This window comes from Carcharodon carcharias, chromosome 8, assembly GCF_017639515.1.
Source record: "Carcharodon carcharias isolate sCarCar2 chromosome 8, sCarCar2.pri, whole genome shotgun sequence".
In the NCBI taxonomy this organism is placed as follows: domain Eukaryota; kingdom Metazoa; phylum Chordata; class Chondrichthyes; order Lamniformes; family Lamnidae; genus Carcharodon; species Carcharodon carcharias.
The window spans coordinates 150,652,179-150,679,497 of NC_054474.1; the positions used below are offsets into that span (position 1 = coordinate 150,652,179).

Sequence of the window (27,319 nt, forward strand, 5' to 3'; positions counted from 1 at the left end):
CCACTGCCATCTTTCACCCTCCAAAAACTTAAACTGATGCAAAACTCTGCTGACTATACCCTGGTTTGTACCAGGTCCCATTCACCCATCACTCCTGTGCTTGTTGATCTACATTGGTTCCTGTTTGAATAATGTCTCAATTCTAAAACTTGCACCTTTGCTTTCAAATCCTTCCATGGCCTCACTCGTCCCCATCTCTGTAATCCCCTCCAGCCCCCAAAGTCTGAGATCTTGAAGCTCCTCCAATTCCAACCTCTTGCGCATTCCCGATTTTCATCGCACCACTATTGATGGCTGTGCCTTTAGCTGCAGAGGAACTAAGCTCTGGAATTCCTTCCCTAAACTTCTCCACCTCTCCAACCATTTTCCTCTTTTAAAATGCTTCTTAAAGCCTAACTATTTGACTAATCTTTAGGTTATCTGTTCTGATATCCCCTCATGTGGTTTGGGTGTCAAACTTTATTTAATGACACACTTGCGAAGCACCTTAGGATGTTTTACCACATTGAAGAAATGATTCTTCTTTAAAATGTTTATATATTTTGTTAAGTATCTCACAGGAACAGCAGACAGACATGTTCCCCAAATGGAGGGATAAGCTTAAGCACAGGAAACCTTAGGAGTGCACTTCAAGGCCCTCTGTTTTAACTGCCACTTGAACACAGTTTTCAACTCAGAGTATGTCATTTGGGTTTTCCCTTAGAATGTACACATCAAAGCAGCTGAACAGGATCTGTAAGCAGCTACAAGCCACATAAGCTGCAGGCATGAACTCCATCACTCCCCATCGCATGATCATTTAACAATGAGCATGTTCCCACTAATATAATACACCTAGAACTTACACATACCTATCATAATGCCAGCTGTTGTCAAATTCTCACTTAATAGCCACTTTTTCTTCCTTGTAGGCACAGCCAGATTAAGAATTCTTGGGCCTCTGGGCACCAAGAACATTTGGGCCAACCTGCCCCTCTGTATAACCACCTCCTCAATCCATTTAAAACACAAATGTGCAATAAAATGCAGGAAGAAATTTGCCCATGGAATATTTATACACTACATTCATAACAGAGCTTATCACATCAGAACATACCACATTCACCAGCGCTCACAAAGCTTGTTCGTGTGACATTACTACATAAAGGGTAGTGTAACATGGCAGTGGTATTACAATAATCAACAAGAATGTTGTCGATCAACACTGGGACAACGAAAAAAATGTAATGCAACTAGCTATATTTAAACTGCAGTAAGTGTTTAGTACAAATTGTTATCCTAGATCACATTGCGGGGGAGGCGAGGGTGGTGGGGTGGGGGAGAGAGAGAGAGAATAAGAAGGCCTTAAGTATACAATAGGTAATTGAACATGACAGATGCCTCCTTTAGCTGTAGTTTGTTCTTGTATTCAGTGCAGCTTAATGAGACATGAACTAGAGTTAAGCACTGTTTCCTTCTGGAATAAATGGAGCACTTAAAGATGCTTTTTTATATATTTTTCTTTGATGGGATGTGGCAAGGTCAGCATTTGTTGCCCCTTGAACTGAGTGGCCTTGTAGGGTCAATTAAGAGTCAAACACATTGCTATAGATCTGGAGTCACATGTAGGCCAGACAAGTAAGGATAGCTGATGTCCTTCCCTAAAGGACATTTGTGAATTAGATTTACAACAATCAATGATATTGAGACAAATTTTCAATTCCAGATTTTTATTAATTGAACTTAAATTTCACCAGCTGCCGTGGTGGGATTTGAACCCATGACTCCATAACATTAGCCTGGGTCTCTGGATTACTAGTCCAGTGACATTACCACTATGCCACTATATCCCCTGTAACCAACTCTCCCCTGTAACCAACAACTTTGAAAATGCTGATGTAAATCATTAATGGTTGTGATATTTTGGCTCATATAAACAATTGCCTATTTTAAATGTAGATGTTTTAAGGATCTGTATGCTTCAATGATACTGTTCCATTGGTTGCATGCGGGGGAGGGGGGGAGTGAAGTAGGGCGCTATATTTGCTTGGGGTCTCCTAGGCAAAGGCCTTGTACACCTGTGCACCAATCATCCCCAGCTATAACTGTTAAGACTGCATTGTAAGCAAATCTCATGAAACACAGGAGACATTCACTTAATGTCAGCAAAACTTGTTTAACGGCTTGTGGAGGCTGAATGGCTAAATTTCCGCACTCATTGTTTTTTGACACAAGCTGCAGAAGTTACAGCAAGCTTAAAGAACAGAATAAGCATTACGACAACTAAGTAACAACTGCAGAACGCACAAGAAATGAAAGGCAATGACTGGAACACAAAGGAGAAAGGAACAGAAGAGACACTGTAAGCACCTAAAAAGGAAACGGGGAGGTTTAAGTTAAGAACTCATTTGTTCTGAATTACTGAAACCAAACTAAAATTTAAAGGTGCAAGCTTCTGATACAAACGGATAGTTATAGAAGCAGATGACAGCAGTTTTGCAATCAGGATATTCTGCATTTTGGCTAAATGTTTTACATTTAGCATGAGGAGCAAATGTCTAAACATCATGTGTGTTTACAAGAAATGCTACCCATCCCAACTTATTTGCAGACCAAGAGCAACATATGAACACCTATTTAACTTGCATAAATTTTGCAGCAAAAGAAGTTATTAAAAAGCTGGTAACAGTTACACCTACTTGCAATAATTTGCAAGTTATGGATATAGAAATGTATAGTTGCACAAAGGAAAACAGCAAATGCTATAAATGCACAGCAGGTTAGGTAGTCTCTGGAAGGTAGTTCGATGGTTTGGTTGAGGTGTCTTTAATCAAAAGGCAAACTATCTTTCTCTTTGAGACAATGCGTGACTCTAGCAATTTCTGCAGATAGGTTTTTTGTCTACCTTGTGTCTCTGTGTCCTGCGATGCTCAATGATATTTCCTCTGAAGTGGGCCTGACAGGTGCTGCACCATCTGGGCCGTTTCTTGTCACTGTAAGACAATTATTGTTTATTTAGAACTGACCTCAGAGTTTATCTCACTTCTGCTTCTCCTCCCACTTGCCATCAAAATGTAAAAGCAAAATACTGCAGATCTGGAAATCTGAAATAAAAACAAAGTGCTGGAAAAACTCAGCAGGTCTGGCAGCAACTGTGGAGAGAAAAACAAGAGTTAATGTTTCGAGTCTGTATGACTCTTCTTCACAGTTAGAGAGTAAAAATGTGGTGGATTTCATACTGGTTAAGAGGGGGTGGAGCGGGTGAAGCAAAATAGAAGGTCAGGGATAGGTGGGAGCGAAGGAGATATTTGACCAGCTGCCGTGGTGGGATTTGAACCCATGACTCCATAACATTAGCCTGGGTCTCTGGATTAAATAAATAAAATAATTAAAATTGAAAAAAGGGGAAAAAAAGCAATTGAATTAAAAAAGACGTAAAAACGGAGGAGAGTTCATGGTGTGAAGTTGTTGAACTTAATGTTAAGTCCAGAAGGCTGCAAAATGACTAACCGGAAGACAAGGTGCTGTTCCTCCAGTTTGCGCTGGACTTCACTAGAATATTGCAGCAGGCCAAGGACAGACATGTGGGCATGAGGTCAAGATGGTGTGTTGAAATGGCATGTGACAGGAAGTTCTAGGTCATGCGTGCAGACTGAGTGAAGGAGCTCCGCAAAGCAGTTACTCAGTCTGAGTTTAGTCTCCCTAATGTAGAGGAGACCGCATTGGGAGCAATGAATTCAGTGGATCAAATTGAAGGAGGTGCAAGTGAAGCACTGCTGTACCTGAGAGGAGTGTTTGGTGCCTTGGAGGTGAGGGAGGAGGTAAAGGGGTAGGTGCTGCCCCCTCTGCAATTGCATGGGAAGATGCTGTGGGAAGGGAATGAGGAGTTGGGGGTGATGGAGGAGTGGACCAGGAGGGAACGGTCCCTACGGAATGCTGATTGGCGGGGGGGGGAATGTTTGGTGGTTGCATCATGCTGGCGGAAATGGCTGAGGATGATCCTTTGAATGTGGAGGCTGGTGAAGTGAAAAGTAAGGGCAAGGGGGACCCTATCATAGTTCTGGGAGGGAGGTGAAGGGCTGAGGGAGATGGGTCAGACACAGTTGAGGGCCCTGCCAAATACAGCGGATCGGGGTGGGGGGCATCCTCGGTTAAGGAAAAAGGAAGACACTCTATAAGCACCGTTTTGGAAAGTAGCATCATCAGACAGATGTGCGCAGGGGGCAGAGGAACTGGAAGAACGGGATGGAGTCCTTAAAGGAAGCAGGATGTGAGGAGTTGTAGTCAAGGTAGCTGTGGAAGTCAGCCAGCTTGTAATGAATATTGGTGGACAGTCTATCACCAGAAATGTAGACAGGGAGGTCAAGGAAGGAAAGGGAAGTGTTTGAGATGGGCCATGTGAAGCTGTGAGAGGTGTGGAAATTAGAAACAAAATAAAAACGATAAAATTTTTCAGGTCTAGACGAGAGCATGAAGCTGCACCAATACGGTGATCGACGTACCGAAAAAGAGAGTTGTGCGAGGGGGCCTGAAACAAGAAATGTTTCACATACCCTACAAAAGGACAGGCATAACTGGGGCTCATGTGGCTACCCATAGCCACACTTTTTATTTGGGGGAAGTGAGACAAGTGAAATGGGAAATTGTTGAATGAGTGAACAAGTTCAGCCAGATGGAGGAGAGTCATGATGGATGGGGGTTGTTTGGGCCTTTGTTCAAGAAGAAGCGGAGCACCTTCAGGCCATCCTGGTAGGGAATTAAGGTATAGAGGGATTGGGTATCTACAGTGAAGAGGAGGCCGTTAGGGCTAGAAAACTGGAAATTGTTGATATGACATAGGGTATCAGAGGAATCGCGAATGTAGGTGGGAAGAGACTGGACAAGGGGAGAGAGAGAATGGAGTCAAGATAGAAAGAAATGAGTTCTGTGGGGCAGGAACAGGTTGACATGATGGGTCTATCAGGACAATCCTGTTTGTGGATTTTGGGAATGAGGTAGAAGTGGGCTGTACATGGTTGGGAGAGTATGAGGTTGGAAGCTGTGGATTGACGATCTCCAGAGGAGATGAGGTCAGTGACAGTCCTGGGGGCAATGGCTTGATATCTGGTGGTGGGGTCATGATCAAGGGGTAGGTAGGATCATGGTCAAGGGGTAGGTAATGAGAAATGTCTGAGAGATGGTGCTAAGACTCTGCAAGTTAGAGATCAGTACGCCAGACAACAGCAGCACCACCCTCACCAGCAGGTTTGATAACAAAGTCAGGATTAGACCTGAGAGAATGTAGTGCAGCAAGTTTAGAAGGAGACAGGTTGGAATGAGTGAGAGCAGCAGAGGAATTAAGACAGCCAATGTCACGCTGACAGTTCTCATTGAAAAGATCATGAGCAGGTCAGGGGGAGGGATCCAGATAGAGGGAGGATACTGGAGGCAGGTGAAAGGATCCATTCAACGGGGGAAGAGGACTCCTGCCTAAAGAAGTGAACATGGAGACAAAGGCAATGAAAGAGAGTTCAGCATCGGGCTGAGACAAAAATTCATTAAGGGGATGAAACTGGGTCCTTTGTGGAGTACAGAATGTTCAGTATCAGAGAGAAAGGTCAGAGGGTACACGGCAAGGGCTGGGATTATAAGATGGGTTGGGGTCAGAGGGACGGGAAGGGGTGTTTGGCCTTCACCTCTCCATCACACAGATTAGGTAAAGAATTGAGCTGCACAATCCAGGTCATATCTCTTTGGAAACATTTAGGATACCTCTCCCTCTCCTCTGTTCTGCAATTCAATCAGAAAATGGCTGATCAGGTCTCAACACTATTCACCTGCCTATGCTCCATATCCATTAATACCCTTACCCAACAAAATCTATTAGTCTCAGTTTTGAAAATTTCAACTGATCCCAGCTAGACTTTGAGAGAGAGAATTCCACATTTCCAAAAACTCTTTGTGAAAAGCTGGTTCTAGATTTCCCTTCTAAATGGCTTAACCACTTTAAACGTCCCCTCATTCTGGGTTTCCCCCATTAGAGGTAATAGTTCCTCTCTTTTTATCAAATCCATTTAACATTTTAAACGCCATAATCAGATCATCCCTCAATCTCCCATACTTGATCCAAGTTTGTGCAATGTGCCCTCTTAATTGAACCCTCCAAGTCCTGGTATCATTCTCTAATTTTAAAATGCTACTCAGGTATTCTAAACCATTCAATGGTTTCTAATGTTATCCTGCACTGCATTCTTCAACATTTTATCAGATATAAACAATGAAAAAAATTAGGATGCCTCCCATTTCTACATGGGTTTCATTTCAAGCAAGAGTGGCATATAAGATAAAAAGCCCCGCTAACGACCACAGGGACTCTCCCAGTAGCTCAGTAAGTTTATTCAGTTAATGGGTGTTCCGGGCAGATCAGAAAGATTCCCTGGTTCTAACCCCAACTTGTGCAAAGTTAGCCATGCTCAGCCCAAGACACGATAGTACATTTGGCCTCAGTGTCACAAAAACTTTACAGTGCAGAAGGCAGCCACCGAGTCTGTACTGGCTCTCTGTCCTAGGCAGGTGAGTGCAAAAGCAGGTCCTCTCGCACCCCATTCCCTCAGTTGATTAGTGATGCTCATCACAGCTAACAGCTCACTGACACTTGCTACCAATCTCCTTTAGGAATATAGGAAAAGCATCACCCATACCTATGACTGTATGAAACGTGATTTAACAAGTAATAGGTTGTAATCTAGAACAGTGAAGTCTTTCAAAACAGCAAACTTGGACAACTCAAAAGTTTGGAGGAAAAACAGATAAATTAAAATCTATGCTCTCTTTAATTCACCGACACATCAAGTTGCTGCTGCCAATAGATCTTAGCACTTCGACTTTTGATCCTAATGAGCAACAGCACCAACAACAGTTCTTTTCAAAGCACCAAGGTCCATAAACAAGGCAAACCAGTAGATATGAAAAAACATACAAGCACAAGTAGAGGGAGCTGCCTGGCTTTTTGCTTACAAGGGTTACAGGGATTACAATTTATAAAGCCCTGATTTAAGAGAATATGCAAAGGATTCAATACAGGTTGCACTGTGTTTAAGCGTGCAAGTTTGTCAGTATCGGTAAGGACGTTGTCCAGCTGGAATTGCATGCTATAATAATTATAGTACGCAAGTTAAACTTACTTGGAGAAACTTGGTTAGAGCACACTGAGTAATCTGCATAGTTCTGGCTTCCATAATATAAAAATGATATAAAGGAACTGTAGGAGGTGCAAAAAAAAAACAAAAATAATACCAGAACTGGGGGTTATACCTCTCAGGAAAGATTAAGCAGGCTGGGACTCTTTTCTCTAGAAAGAAGGTTGAGAGGTGATCTGATAGAGGTCTTTAAGTTTCTAAAAAGGTTTGATACTGTAGATGTAGAGATCTTTCGATTTGTGAGGGAGACCAAAACTAGGGGCTATAAATATAAGACAGTCATTATTTTAATAGGGAACTCAGGAGGAACTTCTTTACCCAGAGTGGTTAGAATGCGGAGCTCAGTACCACAAGTAGTTGAGGTGAATAGCATAGATGCACCCAAGGGAAATTTCTCTAGATAAACCCTATAAGGAGAAAGAAAAAGGAATAACTGACAGAGTTCAATGAGGAAAGGTGTGAGGAAGCTTGTATGGAGCATGAAATCAGCAATGACCATTTGGGTCAAATGACCTGTTTTTGTGCTATAAATTCTATTTAATCCTATGCTTACAAACCACAAACTAGTGGGGGTTTTAAAATCCATGCACTTTAAAGTGCTCTGAACATACAAGCTCTGATATATGCACGCACCTCTCCCTGCCTCTTCCCATTGCATCTGATTTAGGAATCATTGTGGCCAGACAAGCATTACTCATTTGTTGAATCTCCAGAAGTCGCTGGTGATGACGAGTCCCATTCATATGTTTTTGAAAGTTCTTTAAACAAAATGAAAAAATATAGAATTACGAAAGAGAAATTTAGATACCAACAACATTTCAGTCAAACTCAGATGCAAGAATTCAATCTCTGGTTATATTGGATTTTTAAAAAATGATTATAGGCTTTCTTCAAACAAAATTTATACTCATTATATTTTGGTGAGTAGAGTATATTGCGAGAACCAGCATCTTAATCAATTGCTCAGAACAAGGCAGATGTCTTTGCAGACAGATAACTCCACAGAGTGAATGGAATCCTTGCTGAATGATACATTTCTAGTCCACTTTACAGCTGTCATGGTGCTGTGCAATATAATGCATGGATCAATTCTACTGTTGGGCTGTACATGTTTATCCCATAAACCATAGCACATGCTCGGAATTACCCAATAAGACTGTCTAAAAGCATTCAAAGTTCCATCTGTTTACAGCAACTCGCCCTGCCTCCTTCCGCATGATATGATTCTGCTCTCAGCTAATGTGCCAATATTACAATTTTGTTCTCCACGTATCTCTATTGAGCAGGCAACCTGACTACTTTAATCGGTGTGTGTTGCTGACCCATTATCACATCACTTCACGTGACCCTGAATAGATGCCTTTTAGAATAAACAAACATGAGCTGAGACTGTGCTGCCAGATCAGTGCTCACAGTCTAAGCTGCCTCTCAAGAAGTGTCAGTATCTCCCCTTTTCTGTTCAGCTCACTCCCCAGACTATCACATACCGAGTGAAACTCGGTGGCTGACTGGCAGCGTTAATGCAAACATGTTCAGCTCTTCACCTTGACCTTATTCAGGTTGGTGCAGCCATTACTGCTGCCAGTGTGACCAACTACACAGCCCTGTCCATTTTCCAGACATAATCTATTCCTAGTTGCAACACAGGTCCTCATTATTTTAAACATTTCCAGGAAATGCATCTTACAGCAGGATATTGAAACTTCTAAATTTGCCCAGTTTAAGTTCCCTTATATTCGAAAAGATGCCAAGGGCATGAAGATGTTATAGAGAGGGTGTAGTAGAATATCAGGAATGCAAGGTTTTAGGAAGATTATTTCCATTAGTGAATTGGTAAAAAGAAGGCATATATTCAGATGATCTAACAAATGAAAGGAAAGTTTTTTTTGAAGAAACATAGCCATGGAACAGTCTACAAGAAACAGCCATGGAAGCATAACTTGTAAAAGAGAAATGAACATTTGAAAATGAAATGAAAATTTAAAGGGCACAGTAAAAAGGTAATGTGAATACAATTACGTGGATAGCACCTTCTAAAAACCAGCACAGGAGTGATGGCTAAATAGTTCCTTTCGTGTTGTAATCTGTTTTATATTCTGTTCTATTTAATGGTTTTCCACTTGTCCAGATCAGACACTCAATCTACACTTACACCTTTTGACTCAATATTGACACTCTTGTCCTTAGAAACATAGTCCTGCATCAGATGTGATTGTACTCGTACCAGAACCACACATTCTCAATTCTACTGGCCATTTATCCAGAATACAGAAACTCTCTTATTTGAAGGATTCCTATTTGAAAGAACTCTGCTCCCATTACAAACATTGATTACTAAAATCATTTACTACATCCAGGAAATTCCTCTTTTATGAAAACTGGAAAGAGTTTATTTTTCTCCTTTTGTTAACTCAATATTCCAGACAAAAATGTTTCATTGGTCAATTGCATCAACATTATAGTCAATCTGTCTGCCTATTGTAGCCAGTTATATAGCTATCTTAAGGCGTGCATTGGGCCACTGATCATAGACTCCCTTCACCTATATTCATTCAGTTAATGCGGCATCACTGTTCTCTTTACCTTTTGATTGCAGCAATTAGCATTGCAGATGTAACAGATGAACTTGGTAGGCATAGAATCCATCTCCTCAGTAGAATCCTCACTGCCCTTGGCCCCAGAGTCTGGTGCCGACGTACTGATTGCCCGACTCTCATTGCTCTGTTGGATTGTCACTTTCAGTGTACTCACGGTGCTCAGCATCTGTAAGATACATATTTTCACTCACTTTCTCTGAATGAATGCTTTGCTTGATGTTCCAAGAGGAATTGCCACCATTTGTGTTGGGGTGGGGAGAGAGAATCATTGTAGGGAAGAGAAGGGAGAGGATGAGCTTAAAAGAGCATAATGCTCGTTTTGTCTGATCATGAATGATGATAGCTCCATATACATCAGTATAATTAAGCGCTCGGCACCTGCCTGTAGCCTCAGGTCCTTCACACCTGAAGGGTATGGTCTCCAAGGTGTCACACCTCCAAAGTGCACAGGACCACATGCTGAGCTCAAATAGTCACTTAGAAGTTAAGTTACTGAGTACACAACTACTTAAATATGAACAAATCAAAAGTAACAAAAAAAAAACAAATAAACAACCATCAGAAAAACAAGCAATGAAGTCCCGGGACCCCGAAGCTACCACTCACCAACCAGCAAGTAGCACAAAGCAAATTACCATTTCTTTCAGAAGCCCTGTAGTTTCCTGCGTCAGCTGACCAAAATATACAAAAACACAGAGAAGCCAAAATAATTCACAAAGGAAACCTTTTGTGATATTTCCAAGTTTTGCACATGCGCAGAATCAATGACACCCAATGCTCATGGGTGTCATTACCTTGGTGATCCACGTTTAATTCCAGTGTCAGTTCTCTACAAGCAACACAAGGAAGATTCACCAGTAAATTACATTACTGAGTGAAAGTCCCAGGAACATTTTCCTTGCTGCTGATCCTGCTCTGTGCCTTCTTTATAGCACTAGGGTGGGATCTGCTTGGATGAAGATTTTGCAACAACTTCCATCAATGCTTTTTCAGTAGGTAATAGTGGTGATGTTTGTCTTTTGGCTTTGTTTGCCCCAAGTATAATTTCTTCTAAGGACCTCAAAGCTGGAAATCATTACCACTCTCAGCCTTCCCTTTTTACAATCTACAGGCTTTTGAAATCCAAGCTTGTCATCACTACTACTTCTTAAATCAAGTGGTTTCCTGCACAATGTATAGCCTTAGTTGTTGGCTTTGTTTGCTCAATAGAAAAAGCTGCATTTTCCATATAACATTTCATAGCAGTCTGCAAAAACGAAAAGAACAAACTCAGGAATGATAGCAGACATGACCAGCAACCTTTACACTCGAATTCATGGCCTTCTAACCAGGCTCCATGGGGAGTTAGTCAAGTTAGGTCTTGGTCATTCTTTATTGAGCAGGATCAGCCAAGGTAGTTTCTAACACAGAACAATTAAAAGGTGCACACCTTCATGGGCAGCTTTGGCTTCCAGTAAAACATTATGGCTTGTTGCACTTCATTCAGGCACTAGGTTAAGGGCTGAAGGGAGAAATGCATTTATTCTTACCTCTGTGTTAGCTGCAATGTGCTCCAAATTCTGATCTCCACTCTCTTCACATTCGCTGGTTTCTGTGAATAGATAATTTTAAAAAAATGAACCTGCCTTCCAAGCGACAGAGTTCTATGATTTAAAAACAGAAAACGCTGGAAAAACTCAGCAGGTCTGGCAGCACCTGTGGAGGGAGAAACAGGGTTAACGTTTTGAATCCGTATGTTTCTTCTTCAGAGCTCTGAAGTGTCATACCGACACGAAACGTCAACCCAGTTTCTCTCTCCACCAATGCTGCCAGTTTTGCTGAGCTTTTCCAATATTTTCTGTTTTCATTTCAGATTTCTAGTATTTGCAGTATTTTGCTTTCATCTTAGGGTTCTATGACTGCTTGTCTTATTTGAATGCACCAGCCATTACCAGATCAGTCTAGGACTGGTCATAACATGGCAAAATTTTCCAATAAAAATGTCTATTTCTAATTATGAAACAAGTTCTGAAACTGTTAGGAAAGACTTGCAAACCCTGTGTTCTTTTAAGTGAAACAGGCAATGCAGAGAACAGCAGCCGCCCATCAAGATAAGAGCACTGAAAACAAACTTAAAGTATCTCTAAACCAGGAATGATGAATTGCCCAGGATGATTTCAACAATATCCTGAATTTTTTCCATTAAACTAACTCTAGGATTCACTGTCACACAGAGCTAAAACCAGGCTGTGCTACAAAAAGCAGCAAGTCCGGTAAGTGAATTACTAACGTAACAAAAATGATAAAATAAAACGTGCCAGATTAAAATCCAATATTTAGACCCATACAATCTTAGATAAACATAGTATCCAACACATTGACTGGTCATTCATCTCATTTGCTGCTTCTGTGGTCTTGTGTGCAGGCTAGCTCTTACGTTTGTTCACATAAGTGACTATTCTTTGAAAGTAATTCATTGGAAGCCCTTGGAGATGCTCCATAAGTTATGGAGACCAAAACTGCACATAGCATACCAGGTGTGGTCTCACCAAAGTTCTGTACAACTGTAGAAATACTTCTTTATTCTTGCACTCCAACCCCCTTGCAATAAAACCCCAACATGCCATTTGCCATTCAAAGTACTTGCTGTATCTGGGCTGCATTGTTTAGCCCATCTAATTAACTATTAAAGAAAACCATTGCAGGAAATTAAACACCAATGCTGCTGTATCAGCGCCACAGCTCTCTACATTACCATGATGTTACTGTATCTCAAGTATTATTAGCAAATCTAAAGGCAGTATATTGAATAACATAATTCTATTGATACTCTAAAAGTCAACTGTAACTCTTCTCCTGATCATTTGAATGCTTCTTTGTGAGCTTTGCTATGTGGTTGAAGCCTGTGTGTATAATCTAGACCAATATTCACTGCAGCAGTGAGTATCGTCCTTCAGTTAAGGCATTATACTCAGGTCTTATTGGGCATTTTGGGTTCCCCAGTGCTATTCAAAGAATAACAGGGAATTCTCCCAGCAACCTGGCCCAAAATTCTCCCTCAACCAATGTCACCGAACACAACAGTTTCTCTAACTGGCCAGGCATTCATTTGCTCAATAGCAGGTTTGGAATTTTCCAAGTGGTTGCTCAGCCAGCCTCGATGGGCAGGCTCCATTTCCAGTCTCAGCATTTCTACTGCATCTGAGCCACGGCATGACCATCTTGCAGATGCTAACAAAACCCACTCTTCAGGTGAGGAGTAATAGTATTGCTTTGTGCACCTGGCATTATTCATTTTGAAATTAGGGGCAGTGGCGTTGGGGGGGGGGGGGGGGGCATCATCTGCAATACAACACTGAATGTTACATTTGGTAGTCAAATGTAGATGATGTGTTGGCCAGTTAGCCTCTGGCAATTAATATGAACCTTCCTCCTCACATCTATTCCATATCTCTGCAGTACCTTTTCCCACGTCTTCTCCTCTCAGTTGGCTCTTGGGTGCAGTCGGGTCCCCAGCACCAGACTGTATCACGGGATCATCATTTTCACTGTTGGCAGAAGAAATTAACTTATTTTAAACTTAACCCAATAGTGTATTATAGACAGCAATAGGCAAAAATGGTAACTGCATATTTTGTTTCCATATAACACTAACAAGGGGGTGAAAGGTTATCGGGGTAGGCAGGAATGTGGGGCTGAGGTTACATTCAGATCAGCCTTGATCTTATTGAATGGCGAAACAGGCTCGGCGGGGCCAAGTGGCCTACTCCTGCTCCTAATTCGTATGCTCATAGCAAAGGAGGCCACATAATTACAAACCCACTCCATAATGTGACCTAACACAAATGAGATGCAAAGAGCAAATGTGCACTTTTTTTAAAGATGGGAGTGGAAAATACAGTTTTACAAGTTTCAAATAGAACACTCCAATAACATGTTACCGCATAAAGCTTCAAATATTTATCCCTGTTTGGGGCAAAAAAATAAGGATGAGGGGGGTAAAGGAAATAATAGACAGAAAAAGTCACATGTTCCCTCACTTTTTCCTCCCAGAAGCAGTTACATTAATAACAGACCAAATTGTATTAGCAAACCACTGTATGTTGTGGCTCAGTTGGCAGCACTCTTGTCTCTGGGTTCTGGGTTCATTTTCCAATCCTGGACTTGAGCACAAAAATCATGTCCAGTGCAGCACTGAGGGAGTGTTGGAATGTGTGAAGTGCCGCCTTTTGGATGAGAATTCAAACCAAGGCATCATCTGTCTTCTCAGGTGGATGACTGTAAAAGATCCTTATTTTGAAGAGGAGCAGGGGAGTTATCTCTGTGCCCTGGCCAATCTTTATCCATCAACAAATATCGCAGAAACAGGTTATCTGGTCACATAGCTGTTTGTTTCCTACTTTACAACTGTTATTCCACTTCAAAAGTACTTAATTGGCTGTAAAGTGGTCTGAGCATCCAGTGGTTATGAAGAGTGTTATATAAATTCAAGCCTTTCTTCTTCCTTTTCTTCATAGTAGTAAATTTCTCTCAGATGCTGCTCTGTTCCATTACTTCTGTGATACAATAATTAACAAACTTCCCTCTGGACTCCAGCCCCAGTGGCTGCTCTGCTGCTTTAAAACCAGAGACTACCCAACTTGATAAACAAAGTAGTAAATTAGTAAAAGCCATTTAAACATCAATGTTCTGAAGTGGGCAGCAATGGCAGACAAAAAGGCACTCCCTTCACCTTACCATGCCATCAGCTGTCAAGGCCCTAAGCTCTCAAATTCCCCCCCCAAACTTCTGTTTCTCTATTTCTTTCTTTTCATTTAGGATAGTGTTTAAACCTACACCTTTCCTGTCCTAATGTTTCTGTGACAATTTTTGTGTAATTATGCTCCTTGAAATGCCTTGCAATGTTTTACTACTTTAAAGGTGCTATTTAATACAAGTTGTGGTTCCACTGGTTGGATGACATGTTCTGGGGCATTGGGGGTGTGGGTGTCTTATCTGCAAGCTTATGCAGTAGCTTTTTTCAAATAAAATGAAAGATGACTAGAAACCATAATATTATTTTTGTTTCAACAAACATTCCACTTGAGTAGCATTTAAAATATAATTTATAACATTTATAAATAAATTATAAAGCAAGTCTGGTGATAACATCCATTTTTTAAACAAAGTATGCATCTTAATTATTTTATTCTGCTTGGATTACAAATCCTGAAAACATGCTCACTACTACAAAGCTTAAACTGTGAAGCACAAAGATGTCTTTTTAAGCCTTAGAATTCTAGAAACTCATGAATTGAACTATTAGTTAACAAAGCATTATCAGAGGCCAGCAGTCTTGTTTCACAGGGTCACACATATAGCTCCTTGTTTCCAATATGCTAATGCTTACATTTAGCAGCTGAAGCAAATAGTAATTATTTCAAATCATTTTCCCTAAGGAGACTCACTCCCAGATGATTGCAAGGTTCTGGGGAAAACTTATAAAGAGCAGATATCTGCTTGACAGGTCTTGAATCTGAGTGGTACAATAGATTGGAACAAAATTATTCCGAGGAAATAGATTTGTATTAAGGCCAGATTGATTAGATAAATGTCATTTGCTTGTTTTTATTTTTTGAAAAAAAAATCACAGCTCAGTGAAATACAAACAATTCTCTGGAGTAAAGCTTAAATTCGCCCCTTTCCCAAGGACTGAGAACAGAATCGCCTGTGCCTGCTGGTGTCGGACGTGTTCGGTGGCTTGAGTGAACAATAATGCGAAACGGCCAAAAATCGGTTTCATGACATCGTTTGTGATCATCTGTGTTTCCTACCATCAGACATTGGGAACCTCATTGTAATACATCTGTATATCATTGTAAGCCCAGCCCACCCCGGACTCACCCCCCCAACCCATTGCATATGCAATAAGTGCACTTGGGGGCTACGCTTTGAGGTGAACTCACAGCCGAGTACACAGTAATGTTGCGAAGCGCTTTCCCAGGTCGCCTGTTGGACTTCAAAGTTGAGGTGCCTTGGGTGGGGGCAAGGGCTGCCCTGTGGTTGAAGGTAGCACCCCTTTGGGTGGGCAAGGGAAGCAGCCATGCATTAGGGAAACCTTGTATAAAGTGATCATCTTTTGCAGCTGAGGCAGTTCAGGCACAGTTATTTGATTTGACTGGAGTCAGGCCTCTAGCTTCTCTGCCCACTCAAGTGATGCAGAGGCATCAAAGTGCCACCAAGTGCCCCAGGGCTTTTCACCCCTCAGGCACAACTGCAAAGAAATTAGCATTTTAGTGGACTGTAGAACAGTTGGACGACTGGGCACGTTGTACAATCTCCTCACTAAAGCTGGCCATGGAGCAGTCACTGGTGGAGGTGCTCATGGCACCTTGCAATGTCATCATCCCAGTTTGGACCAGACTCCCCCATCCAGCCAACAGTGCAGCCTTGCAGCGTGAGTTAGGAGAACATCTGCGCCTGAGCTGAGAACATAGCATGCAGTCCAATAGGCAGAGCTGCCACCAATTGGTCGGGTGGAGTGGGGCAGAGGTGGGTGGCATTTCAGGCAGCTATGCAGTGCACTAATCTCTGGCCAACCAAGTGGTGGCCAGCACTCTCCTGGGTGCATTAAGGGGCCTTCAGACTCAACCAAGACAGGTTCTTAGTACACCCATAACCCATACATCTTTTTCGTCCCGCAGGAGTACAACAGCAAGATCATGGAGCACGGTAACCCAGCTGAATGCCTCATGACTTAGAGAGCGAAGACAGCAGAGAAGGCAGCGACTGAGGTGCCTGGCTGCGCAGAGGGAGGAACAGCACCCCTGGAAGAAGGGGCGGCTGGGGCTCCCGCACACGCCACCGAAGAGACACAGCAAGCCGTCGCTTTTCCTTCCTGCAGATGACCAAGAACCAGTGTCACTGAAAACTGTACATGTCTGGGGAACCGGTCAGTCACATCTGCCAGCTACTGCAGGATTTGGCACCGCGGGAACATGGAGGACATCCACTGCCAGTGGCTGTGAAAGTGACCATGGCACTCAATTTTTACATCAGTGGCTCCTTTCAGGGCTCCACAGGTGACCTCTGTGGGATATCACAAGGTTCCACCCAAAAACGTATCCATGAGGTCACAGATGTCATCTTCACAAGGGCACACAACTTTGCGCATTTCACCTGGGACCAGGACAGCCAAAATGCAAAAGCAATTGGATTTGCCCAGATCTTGGGTTTCCCACAGGTGCAGGGTACCATCGACTGCACTCATGTGGCGCTCGGATTTCTGTCACAACACATGGTCAACTGAATGCGCAGCTAGTGTGCGACCACCACAAATTCATCCTGCAGATCCTGCACACAGCTTTGCAGGGAGTGTGCACAACTCCTACATTCTATGTCGGTCACAGATCCCTTAAGTCTTCCAGGTCCACAAAAGCTGAAGGGATGGTTCCTCGGGTTTAAGGGCTACTCACAGAGGATGTGGCTGATGACGTGTTTGCAGCAGCCACAGACTGCAGCCGAATGAAGGTACAACGAGGCTCATGCTGCAACTTGGTGCAGCAGATCATCAGAATGCTGAAGATGAGGTTCCGGTGCCTACTGGTCGGGTGGAGCCCTGCAACATAGTCCACAGAGGGTGTCATGCATCATTGTTGCCTACAGTGCCCTTTTCAACCTGGCACTGCAACAGGGAGAGGAGCTGGCTGAGGAGGAGATGGAGGAGCTGGAGGTCTCCTCTGATAAGGATGCCACTGACAGGGATGAACGTGAGGAGGTCCTCGAAGGCAATGATGTTGGGATGAGGTCCTCGCGCTGAGGCCATCACCTTCAAGGACCTCCTCACAGTCATCCCTGTCAGTGGCATCCTCATTAGAGGCGACCTCCAGCTCCTCCACAGCCAGTTCCTTTCCCTGTTGCAGTGCGAGGCCGGTGCACTCAGGAGACCCTCATAGCTGCAAGATTTGTGGAGGATGACGATGACGACATGGAGTGAGGAGACACCATAGATCCTCAAATTGCATCTGTGAATGTTTAACTTAAGTCTGGCTTATGACAGCACGATTACCCTCTGTGCGAATGCTCCTGTCATGGAGACGCAGTGGAGGCCCTAATAGTCGCTCGAATGCAGGAGGATGGTGATGACATGCAGTGATGACACTCCATAAATCTTCACATAGCCTCTGTAAATGTCTGATTCCTGTCTGGCTGAGGGCAGCTTGCCTCCGCTATGTGATCTGAGTCATATCATACAGATGTCGCCATGAAACTTTAAAAGCATTTGATCCTTTTTCCTCCTTCAGCAACTGTGTCATTGGTCACAGATACTAGGATAGGGACCAGCCCCAACTTAAAGGTGCTGAGAGCACACTGAGAGAATGATGGTATTCTGTGACGCTTGCCCACAACATTCTGGCAGCAATGACAAGCACCGTCGGGGTGCAGGCATCAGTAATGCGTCCAAGCTGAGAGGCTGGACTATCACTTTATCTGAAAGCTGCACAAAGCACAGGGAAGAGGCCCTGGACTGAGATACCTGCCTTTATCTTGTGCAGAAAGGTTTCACATCGGAGTGACATGAACAGTGCTCATCAGAACAACGCGCCACAGACAGGGAGACATCCTTGGGAGTTTTTTGACAATAATGAAGAGTATGTACAAGTAATTAACACCTGTGCCCAGGCTATGCAGAAACATTATAAGCTTGGCTTAAATAGCCAAGTGGTTATGGTACTGGGTTTGTAACCCCAAGATCAAGAGTTCAAATCTCACAATGGCAAACTATGAAACAATGTAACTTCATCTGAAACAGATGGAAACGGGTTTGTACTCAAAAGAGTTACATCTCAACTTTCCTAACTCTGCTGCTGCGTTTTGATGCTCCCCAGTCACCCACGGCGGAGGTGGAGGCAGCCTGGTGACTGCTATACCCTGTCTGTGATGATCTTGGCGGGCGTCCACTGGACAGCCAAGACCTGGAGGGCCCTGGCCTGCTCTCAATAAAAATGTGGAATTAAAAATCTAATGATGACCATGAAACCATTGTTGATTATTGTAAAAACCCATCGGGTTTACTAATGTGAACCCTTTAGGGAAGGAAATCTACCATCCTACCTGGTCTGGCTTACATGACTCCAGACCCACAGCAATGTGGTTGACTCTTAAATACCCTCTGAAATGGCCTAGCAAGCCATTTAGTTCTATCAAAACTGTTACAAAGTCTCAAAAAAGGAATGAAACTGGACAGACCACCCGACATTGGCCAAAACATCGCAAACTCAGCCTTGTCGACCCTGCAAAGTCCGCTCCTTCATCAGTGCTCCTCCATGTTGAACGCCACTTGGAGGAAGCACTGAGGGTGGCAAGGGCGCAGAATGTACTCTGGGTGGGGGATTTCAGTGTCCATCACCAAGGATGACTCGGTAGCACCACCACTGACTGAGCTGGCCGAGTCCTAAAGGACATAGCTGCCAGACTGGGTCTGCGGCAGGTGGTGAGGGAGCAACAAAAGGAGAAACCTACCTAACCTCATCCCCACCAACCTGTCTGCCGCAGATGCATTTGCCCATGACAGTATCAGTAGGAGTGATCACTGCACACTCGTTGTGAAGGCAAAGTCCCACCTTCACATTGAGGATATCCTCCACTGTGTTGTGTGGCACTACCACCGTGCTAAATGGAAGAGATTTTGAACAGATCTAGCAACTCAAGACCGGGCATTCATGAGGCACTATGGGCCACTAGCAGCAGCAGAGTTGTACTCAAATGCAATCTGTAACCTCATAGTACAGCATATCCCCCACTCTACCATTACCGTCAAGCCAGGGGATCAACAACAATGAACAGTATAGGGGAGCTTGCCAAGAGCAGCACCAGGCATACCGAAAAATGAGGTGTCAACCTGGTGAAGCTATAACTTGCTCGCCAAACAGCATAAGCAGCAAGTGATAGACAGAAGTAAGCAATCCCACAACCAATGGGTCAGCTTTAAGCTCTGCAGTCCTGCCACATCCAGTCGTGAATGGTGGTGGACGATTAAACAATTAACCGGTGGAGGAGGCTCCACAAATATAGCCCATCCTCAATGGGGGGGGGGGGGGGCGCGCGCGCACGCGCGCAGGGCAGCACATCAGTGCAAAAGACAAGGCTGAAGCATTTGCTACAATCTTCAGCCAGAAGTGCCAAGTGGATGATCACAGATGCCAGTCTTCAGCCAATTCGATTCACTCCATGCGATGTCAAGAAACGGCTGAAGGCACTGGATAGTGCAAAGTCTATGGGTCCAGACAATATTCGGGCATTAGTATTGAAGACGTGCTCCAAAACTTGCCGTGCCCCTAGCCAAGCTGTTCCAGTACAGTTACAACACTGGCGTATACCCGGCAATTGGAAAATTGCCCAGGTATGATGTCCTGTACTCACAAAAAGCAGGACAAATCCAACCGAGTCAATTACCGCCCCATTAGTCTACTTTTGATCATCAGTAAAGCGACGGAAGGGGTCATCAGCAGTGTTACAAGTAGCACTTGCTTAGCAATAAGCTGCTGATGCCTGGTTTTGGTTCCGCCAGGGCCATGCAGCCCCTGGCCTAATTACAGTCTTGGTTCAAACATGGACAAAAGAGCTGAACTCCTGAGGTAAGGCAAGGTGAGTAACTGCCCTTGACATGAAGGCCGCATTTGACTGAGTGTGGCATCAAGGAGCCCTAGCAAAACTGGAGTCAATGGGAATCAGGGGAAAACTCTCCACTAGTTGGAGTCATACCTAGCACAAAGGAAGATGGTTGTGGTTGTTGGAGGTCAGTCACCTCAGTTCCAGCACATCACTGCAGGAGTTCCTCAGGGTAGAGTCCTAGGCCCAACCATCTTCAGCTGCTTCATCAATGATCTTCCTTCCATCATAAGGTCAGAAGTGGAGATGTTTGCTGATGATTGCGCAATGTTGAGCACCATTTGCAACTCTTCAGATATTGAAGCAGTCCACGTCCAAATGCAGCAAGACCTGGACAACATCCAGGCATGGGCTGACAAGTGGCAAGTAACATTCGCACCACACAAGTGTCAGGCAATCACCATCTCAAACAAGAGAGAATCCAGCTATCCCTCCTTGACATTCAATGCCATTACCATCACTGAATCCCCCACTATCAACATCCTGGGGGTTACCAGTGACCAGAAACTAAACTGGACTAGCCACTTAAATACTGTGGCTACACCTCCTGACTCCCCAGAGCCTGTCCACCATATACAAGGCACAAGTCAGGAGTGTGATGGAATACTTCCCACTTGCCTGGATGAGTGCAGCTACCACAACACTCAAGAAACTTGACACCATCCAGGACAACGCAACCCGCTTAATTGGCACCCCATCTACAAACATTCACTCCCTCTGCCTCTGACAGCGACATAGCTGCAATGTGTACCATCTACAAGATACACTAAGAATTTACCAAGGCTCCTTAGACAGTACCTTCCAAACCCATGACCACTACCAACTAGAAGGGCAAGGGCAGCATACACATGGGAACAACACCACCTGGAAGTTGCCCTCCAAGTCACTCACCATCCTGACCTGGAAATATATCGCCGTTCCTTCACTGTCGCTGGGTCAAAATCTTGGAACTCGCTTCCTTACAAGCACTGTGGTGTAGGTACACCCACATGGACTCCAGTGGTTCAAGGCGGCAGCATGCCACCACCTTCTGAAGGGGAACTAGGGATGGGCAATAAATGCTGGCCCAGCCAGCGAAGCCCACATCCCGTGGATGAATATAAAAAAAAGTGTGCTGATGGGTATCTCGCCTTAGGAAGGATATATTGGCTTTGGAGTACAGGGCTAGAATCATACCTGGACTCCAAGGGGTAAATTATGAAGAGATATTACATAAACTAGAATTGCTATGAACTAGAACTGGAATTTAAAAAATTAAGGACAATTTCTGATATGAGATCTTCAAGGTATTAAGAGAAACTGATAAGGTAGTTATAAACTATTGATGCTGTTTGGCGAATCTACGACGAGGGAATATAGCCTAAAAATTAGAACCAGGACTTTCAGGAGTGAAGTTAGGAAAAAGTTCCAAAGGCCAAGGGTGGTAGAGATTTGGAACTCTTTTCTGCATATAGCAATTGATGCTGGATCAATTGTTGATTTTAAATCTTACACTGATAAACTTTTGGTGAATAGAAATCCAAGCGATAGGGGGCAAAGGTGGGTAAATGGAGTTAGGTCACAGGTCACCCTGAATGACAGAACAAGCTCAAGGGGCTAAATGGCTGATTCCTGTTCCTATGATGCCCGCTGCCTGGGCTTATATGTGTTGAATGAACATTTCAACAAAGCACTGGGTAACAGGTGATGCCTTTGACATGATGCTCCAGCATTAGGTCACTGCCTCAGAGATAGGTGGGAAAAGCAGAGACAATACCTCCCAAGTCTTCTCCTTTTTACTTCTGGTTCGTCAGTTTGTGAAGAGTCTTCAGTTTTCAGAGATATATAATCAGCTGCTTTTTGAGTGTCGGCAAGCTTGTTATCTGATGAAAAACAATTAATTCCAATTAAGATTTCACAATTGAAACTTGTTTACTCTCCCAATGTTTTAATTTTATCTCAAAGCTGCCGACCATACTAATCTCTGTGGCTCATCTACTTTTGTTATAACGGACTGGGTTAAGAAAGTTGCCAGATCACATTCATGCACAGTAAAATGGTTTCAGACTGCAGCAATTAGTATTACAATTTCAACATATAAACATGATGGCAAACAGATGTAAATGTAAAGCAGCAAGGCAAAGGTGAACAACCTATGTAATTTCAAAGTTTGCTTGTTATTTAAGCCTGCCATTACACTACATTCAATACAGAGGAACAATTTAATAAAGGGAGGGGTTGTGAGGGGTGGGAAAGAGAAAGAAGGAAAAGGGTCACTCTGGACTACTCCCTGACAACCTTCCATTGCTGACAAACTATGGGCTTCACAATAGTGCATGCACCTGAAAGGGTTAGGGGTGATGGGGAGACTGACTTGCACCTACAAATATTTACACAACATCCTAGAGCACTGGAGGTCAATAAGTGTGCGGTAAGTTATGGGAGGTGTTAAAGGTGTGGTCTAAAAGGCAGGTTTTTGAGAAAGTGGCAGGCAGTATCTTTGAGAATGACAATCCCAGAGTGCAGGAATACGATGGCTAAAGGCTCTGCCTCCTACTGTAGAATAAAAATGGAAAGGGTTATAGGGAGAATTCCAAGGATTCCCAAAACCTTATTACTAAAGGTGCAGTGAATTCAAAAGATGTAATTTCTGCACATCATCAGCTCCATTCATCAGCCAAACAATCCCCTGCATGGTATATACATGCTGGCGATGTCCTATGCATGTGTGATGTTATATGTATATATATATATATATATATATATATATTATATATATATATATTTATATTAAAAGAGGCCTGCCTGAAATGAGCCATCACATCTACAAGTGCCCAAACTCTACTGTAAACTTTGTAGTTGTAGCTCTTAGAAAAAGAGAATGATTCTTAGAGATATTTTATTTGAGCATCAGCAAATATACACAAAAAGCTTAGAAGGGGCAAATAATATCAGAAAGTCAGTACCAAAAAAGATTTGGTTTGCCTTTCTATTTCATTACCTTGCAGTAGATTACAAGACTTTTGAGTTATAAATGGTACTAACATACCCTTTTTGTGCGTACTTCATACCTGTTGATTCCTTTGCTACAGACTCTGCGTTAGTTTTATTAGCATCACGTTTATCATCCATTTTTGGCCGGAATGGCTCCCGCGGAGGATAGCGGTCCCTTCTCATATCCTGCATTCTTTTGAAATCCTGCACATCAGAACATTGTGTGTTCAGTGGAAAGTCATGCACAAAAATCTAAATCATGGGCTCAGGCATCATTCAGGAATATTCAACATCCAAAATAAAGCTGTAGTAAAGGTGCACCCTGATACAATGTCACTGGCTGTATTTATCCATAACACATACATGGTTCTGAATATCAGACTGAGAAGAGAGTTTTAAATGGAGTTGAGTAGCTCTTTAAATGCAAAGGTGCTAGCCTAATTGTGCATTTACACAGCAATCGCAGTGCTGGTACTAAGCTGTTTGGCAGTGAATATCTTCCACCATGAGCCTTTAAGTCAAAATGTCTGCCAGCTCCCAAGGTCTTTGGGAACTTGGGATGTTGCTTTTAACAATCATATCCAGATGACAGCAACTGTGTGTAACACATCTGTGTTCTGAATGTCTAGAATTGGTACAACGCTTGTAAAGAATTCCTGCTAATAGGATATTCGTCAAGCATTGTTAATTGTTGTCTGGATGCAAACTTGTACCATTTCTACTACCAACAGTATTCACTCCTCAATTGCTTAATGTCAACAGTGTGTGCAAACAGTGATACTGTCAAAGCTCCACTGCAAGTCAAAAACAAAGAAATTCTACTGGGAAGGAGCTGGTCGCAAAGTAATCTGCAGAAATGCAAAAATGAATGTTTTATTTGCAGCAGCTACTTGGCATAGCAAAACATTTTCCAACAACAACTTTTATACAGCATCTTTGACATAAAATGTCCCATGGCGCTTCACATTGTGTGACGCCAAGGAGAATCAGGTCAGATGACCTAAAGCTTGGTCAAAGAGGTAGGTTTTAAGGAGTGTTTTAAAGGAGGAAAAAGTGAGGTAGAGAGGCGGAGAGAATTCCAGAGCTTGGGTCCAAGATGACTAAAGGCCACCAATGGTGGAGCATCAATGGTGGGGATGCTCAAGAGGCAAGAATTAGATGCACAAGTATCTCGGAGGGTTGTGGGGTTCAAGGAGATTAGAGCTAGGGAAGGGCAGGTATGGAGGGATTTGAAAACAAAGATGAGAATTCTAAAATCAAGACTTTGCTTGCCCGGGAGCCAGTGTTCATTCAGTGAGCACAAGAGGTGATAGGTAAAAGGACTTGATGCAAGATACAGGCAGCAGAGTTTTGGATGACTTCAGATAGAGCACTGGAGACCAGCTAGATGTGCATTGTATTAGTGAAGTTTAGAGGTAACAAAGGTATGAACAAAGGTTTCAGTATCAGGGGAGCTGAGACACAGGTGAAGTCTGGCAGTTACGGCATTGGAAATATGCAGTCTTGGTGATGGCATGAATGTGTAGTTGGAAGCACATAATGGGATCAAATATGACACCGTAGATCCAAAAGGATAAAACCAGTGAACACTATTACTAAAGAGCCAATGGCACATTGTTCTGTTATGCACAAAATCATAATATAATTTTTTGTCTCTGATCACCTAAATCTTTTACTTAAAAATGAAGCTCAAGATTTTAAATTCTCTCTGATACCTCTTTGTATTCTTTAAAGTGGAAATACATTAAAAGTTTTCATCTCTTGTTATAATGCATTGCATACTTGATTGTTGATATTGGTATTATTGTTGGCATGTCATTCACTACCTGCAAGAGCAGTGTGAACAACAACTTCCAGATAATACAGGTCAAGGCCCATTTGTGAGAAGTACCACTAGCACTGGAGGAGGAAATGATGCTTTAAGACATCTAAATAAAGTTATCCATGACTCAAATTTCTCCCATCTATATTTCTGAGAGGCAAATGCACCTCTTTACTGCCTGCCCCTGCTCATTTCTTTGTCCAAGATCAGCACATGGGAAGAGGACAGCCTCTTTTGAGGAGTTTACTCGAAATCCTCTCTGAACACTCCCTGTCCCATCTTCCTTCCCAACCCCATTCAGAGTCCATTCGTTATGCACTACTCCTGGAAATGTCTTTTTTCCTACGACAAAAAATGCAATGGAAACATAAATTGCTATATAAACATATCATCAAATGCTAAAAGTGAGCATTCACACTGCAGAGCATTACACCTGCCCCAGTGCAAAGCTTTGCAAAGACTTTGTTCACATTCAATCCAAAATCCATCATCATAAACATAAAGTGATTGTCATCATCCTCCTTGGTTTACACGGCCAGTCAGACAATTCCATCCATTTTCAAATTAGAGCAAATAAAACATGAGCAAGGGAGGATGTAACCGGAACTGAAAGGAAGGCTTACAAGGGTCAAGAGTAAGATATTGATAATTAAAAACATCTACAACTGCAGCTGCTCAAGCGGGATCTTAAAGGTCAATAAGAAGTTGACAGACGTCCTTACAAACTTTCTTTGTTCAATAATCTACTTTTCATTCACACCTAATGCATTCGTTTTAGCAACAAGTTATAATATCAGAAGCACAATGTCAATTATAAAAATACTATAATTTAACTGGCTTTGAGGAAGTTACACCAGGCCAAGCTTGACAGAACTTTTGAAAGCATGCTCCATGCTAAATGTTTGAACGAAGTTCCCCAGAAAAGAAATAATACTGCATCAATCACATTAATCATGTGTGTCTGAGAATCCATAATAATCATCTGGCTCATTATAAACTGCCTATCCCTACATACCCTTCTTCCTGAACTACTGCAATCTTTGTGGTGAAGGTGTTCCCATGGTGCTGTCAGGTAGAGCACCAGGAACTTGACCCAATGATGATGAAGGAATAGCAAAATATGTCCAAGTCAGGATGGTGATGTGTTTCCCAGGGGAACTTGGAGGTGATGTGTTCCCATGAATCTACTGCCCTTGCTCTTCTAGACTATGGAGCATGTTTTGCTTTTTGGGGGGGACTGCTGCAGAAAGTATCTTCCAACATATTTTACATATCTGTCAACTCAACTGTCTTTCATCCAGATGGTTATCTTACACAGAAATACATTATAATACCTCTTCACTTACCAATCTTTGCAATAGACCTACAGCTTTTATTTCTCCAGTTGAGCTAATTTCTCACATTGACTGTCTTGAAGTAATTTATAATTTCTGCTAATTTTAACTGAATTAATTTAAGTAGCACTAACCTGGTCCTGAATGATGTGATGATTAATGCACAAATATTAATGCAAATTCCCTCTTTTTCTCTCTTCCTTGGAGAACCTTCTCTCTTGATTAAAAATATCCAGGAAGTTGATATTTTGGCCATTTTGGTTGGGGACAAATCTAAATCTTACAATGTAAAAGCCAGCTATTCACACATTTACTTGTATGATTTTTTTGACTGGGTATTCTCCATTTTTGTCACACTGGCTAATTTATTTTTTACACTACATCATTCCCATTTGGAAGATCTAATCACCTCACTGAAATGAGCTTTCTTCTTACTTTGTTAAATCTCCGGTTATGCTGCTGGAAGAGTTGGTTCCCAAATCTGATGCGGGGTGTCTGCAGCTGGATGCCAAGTGGAGGGGTGCCCAGAATTGATGCTCTGGATCCTGGTGGGAAGAAAGGCTGAAGGCCTGGTGTAGTCATGCTGTATCCATGAAGGCCACCTGTAAGATGTAGTTCTTGTAAGAATCAGAGATTTAGGAAACCAAATCTGTAACCAGTACTGCATGACATCAGTTGTAGGCACATTTTACATTCACTATTAGCAAGAACCTGTCAGTTTCATCAAGAACAAAAACCTTTAATAAAATACACTCCAATACATCTCCTAATGCAGAGGATGCATTTTGGTGAAATGACCTGTGCTAC

General features: G+C 42.7%; 1 protein-coding gene across 1 annotated transcript in view; it reads right to left on the reverse strand.

Moving 5' to 3' along the window:
• The window catches only part of ciz1a (cdkn1a interacting zinc finger protein 1a), a 61,329-nt gene that overhangs the window by 15,642 nt on the left and 18,368 nt on the right, over nucleotides 1–27,319 (reverse strand). Inside the window, exons 3-10 of the mRNA XM_041194463.1 lie at nucleotides 26,948–27,114; nucleotides 23,434–23,560; nucleotides 22,140–22,245; nucleotides 13,196–13,281; nucleotides 11,284–11,345; nucleotides 9,741–9,920; nucleotides 7,791–7,915; nucleotides 2,885–2,972 (exon numbers count right to left, since the gene is read on the reverse strand). Coding sequence (XP_041050397.1) covers nucleotides 2,885–2,972; nucleotides 7,791–7,915; nucleotides 9,741–9,920; nucleotides 11,284–11,345; nucleotides 13,196–13,281; nucleotides 22,140–22,245; nucleotides 23,434–23,560; nucleotides 26,948–27,114 — 941 coding nt within the window. The remainder of the gene's footprint in view (nucleotides 1–2,884; nucleotides 2,973–7,790; nucleotides 7,916–9,740; nucleotides 9,921–11,283; nucleotides 11,346–13,195; nucleotides 13,282–22,139; nucleotides 22,246–23,433; nucleotides 23,561–26,947; nucleotides 27,115–27,319) is intronic.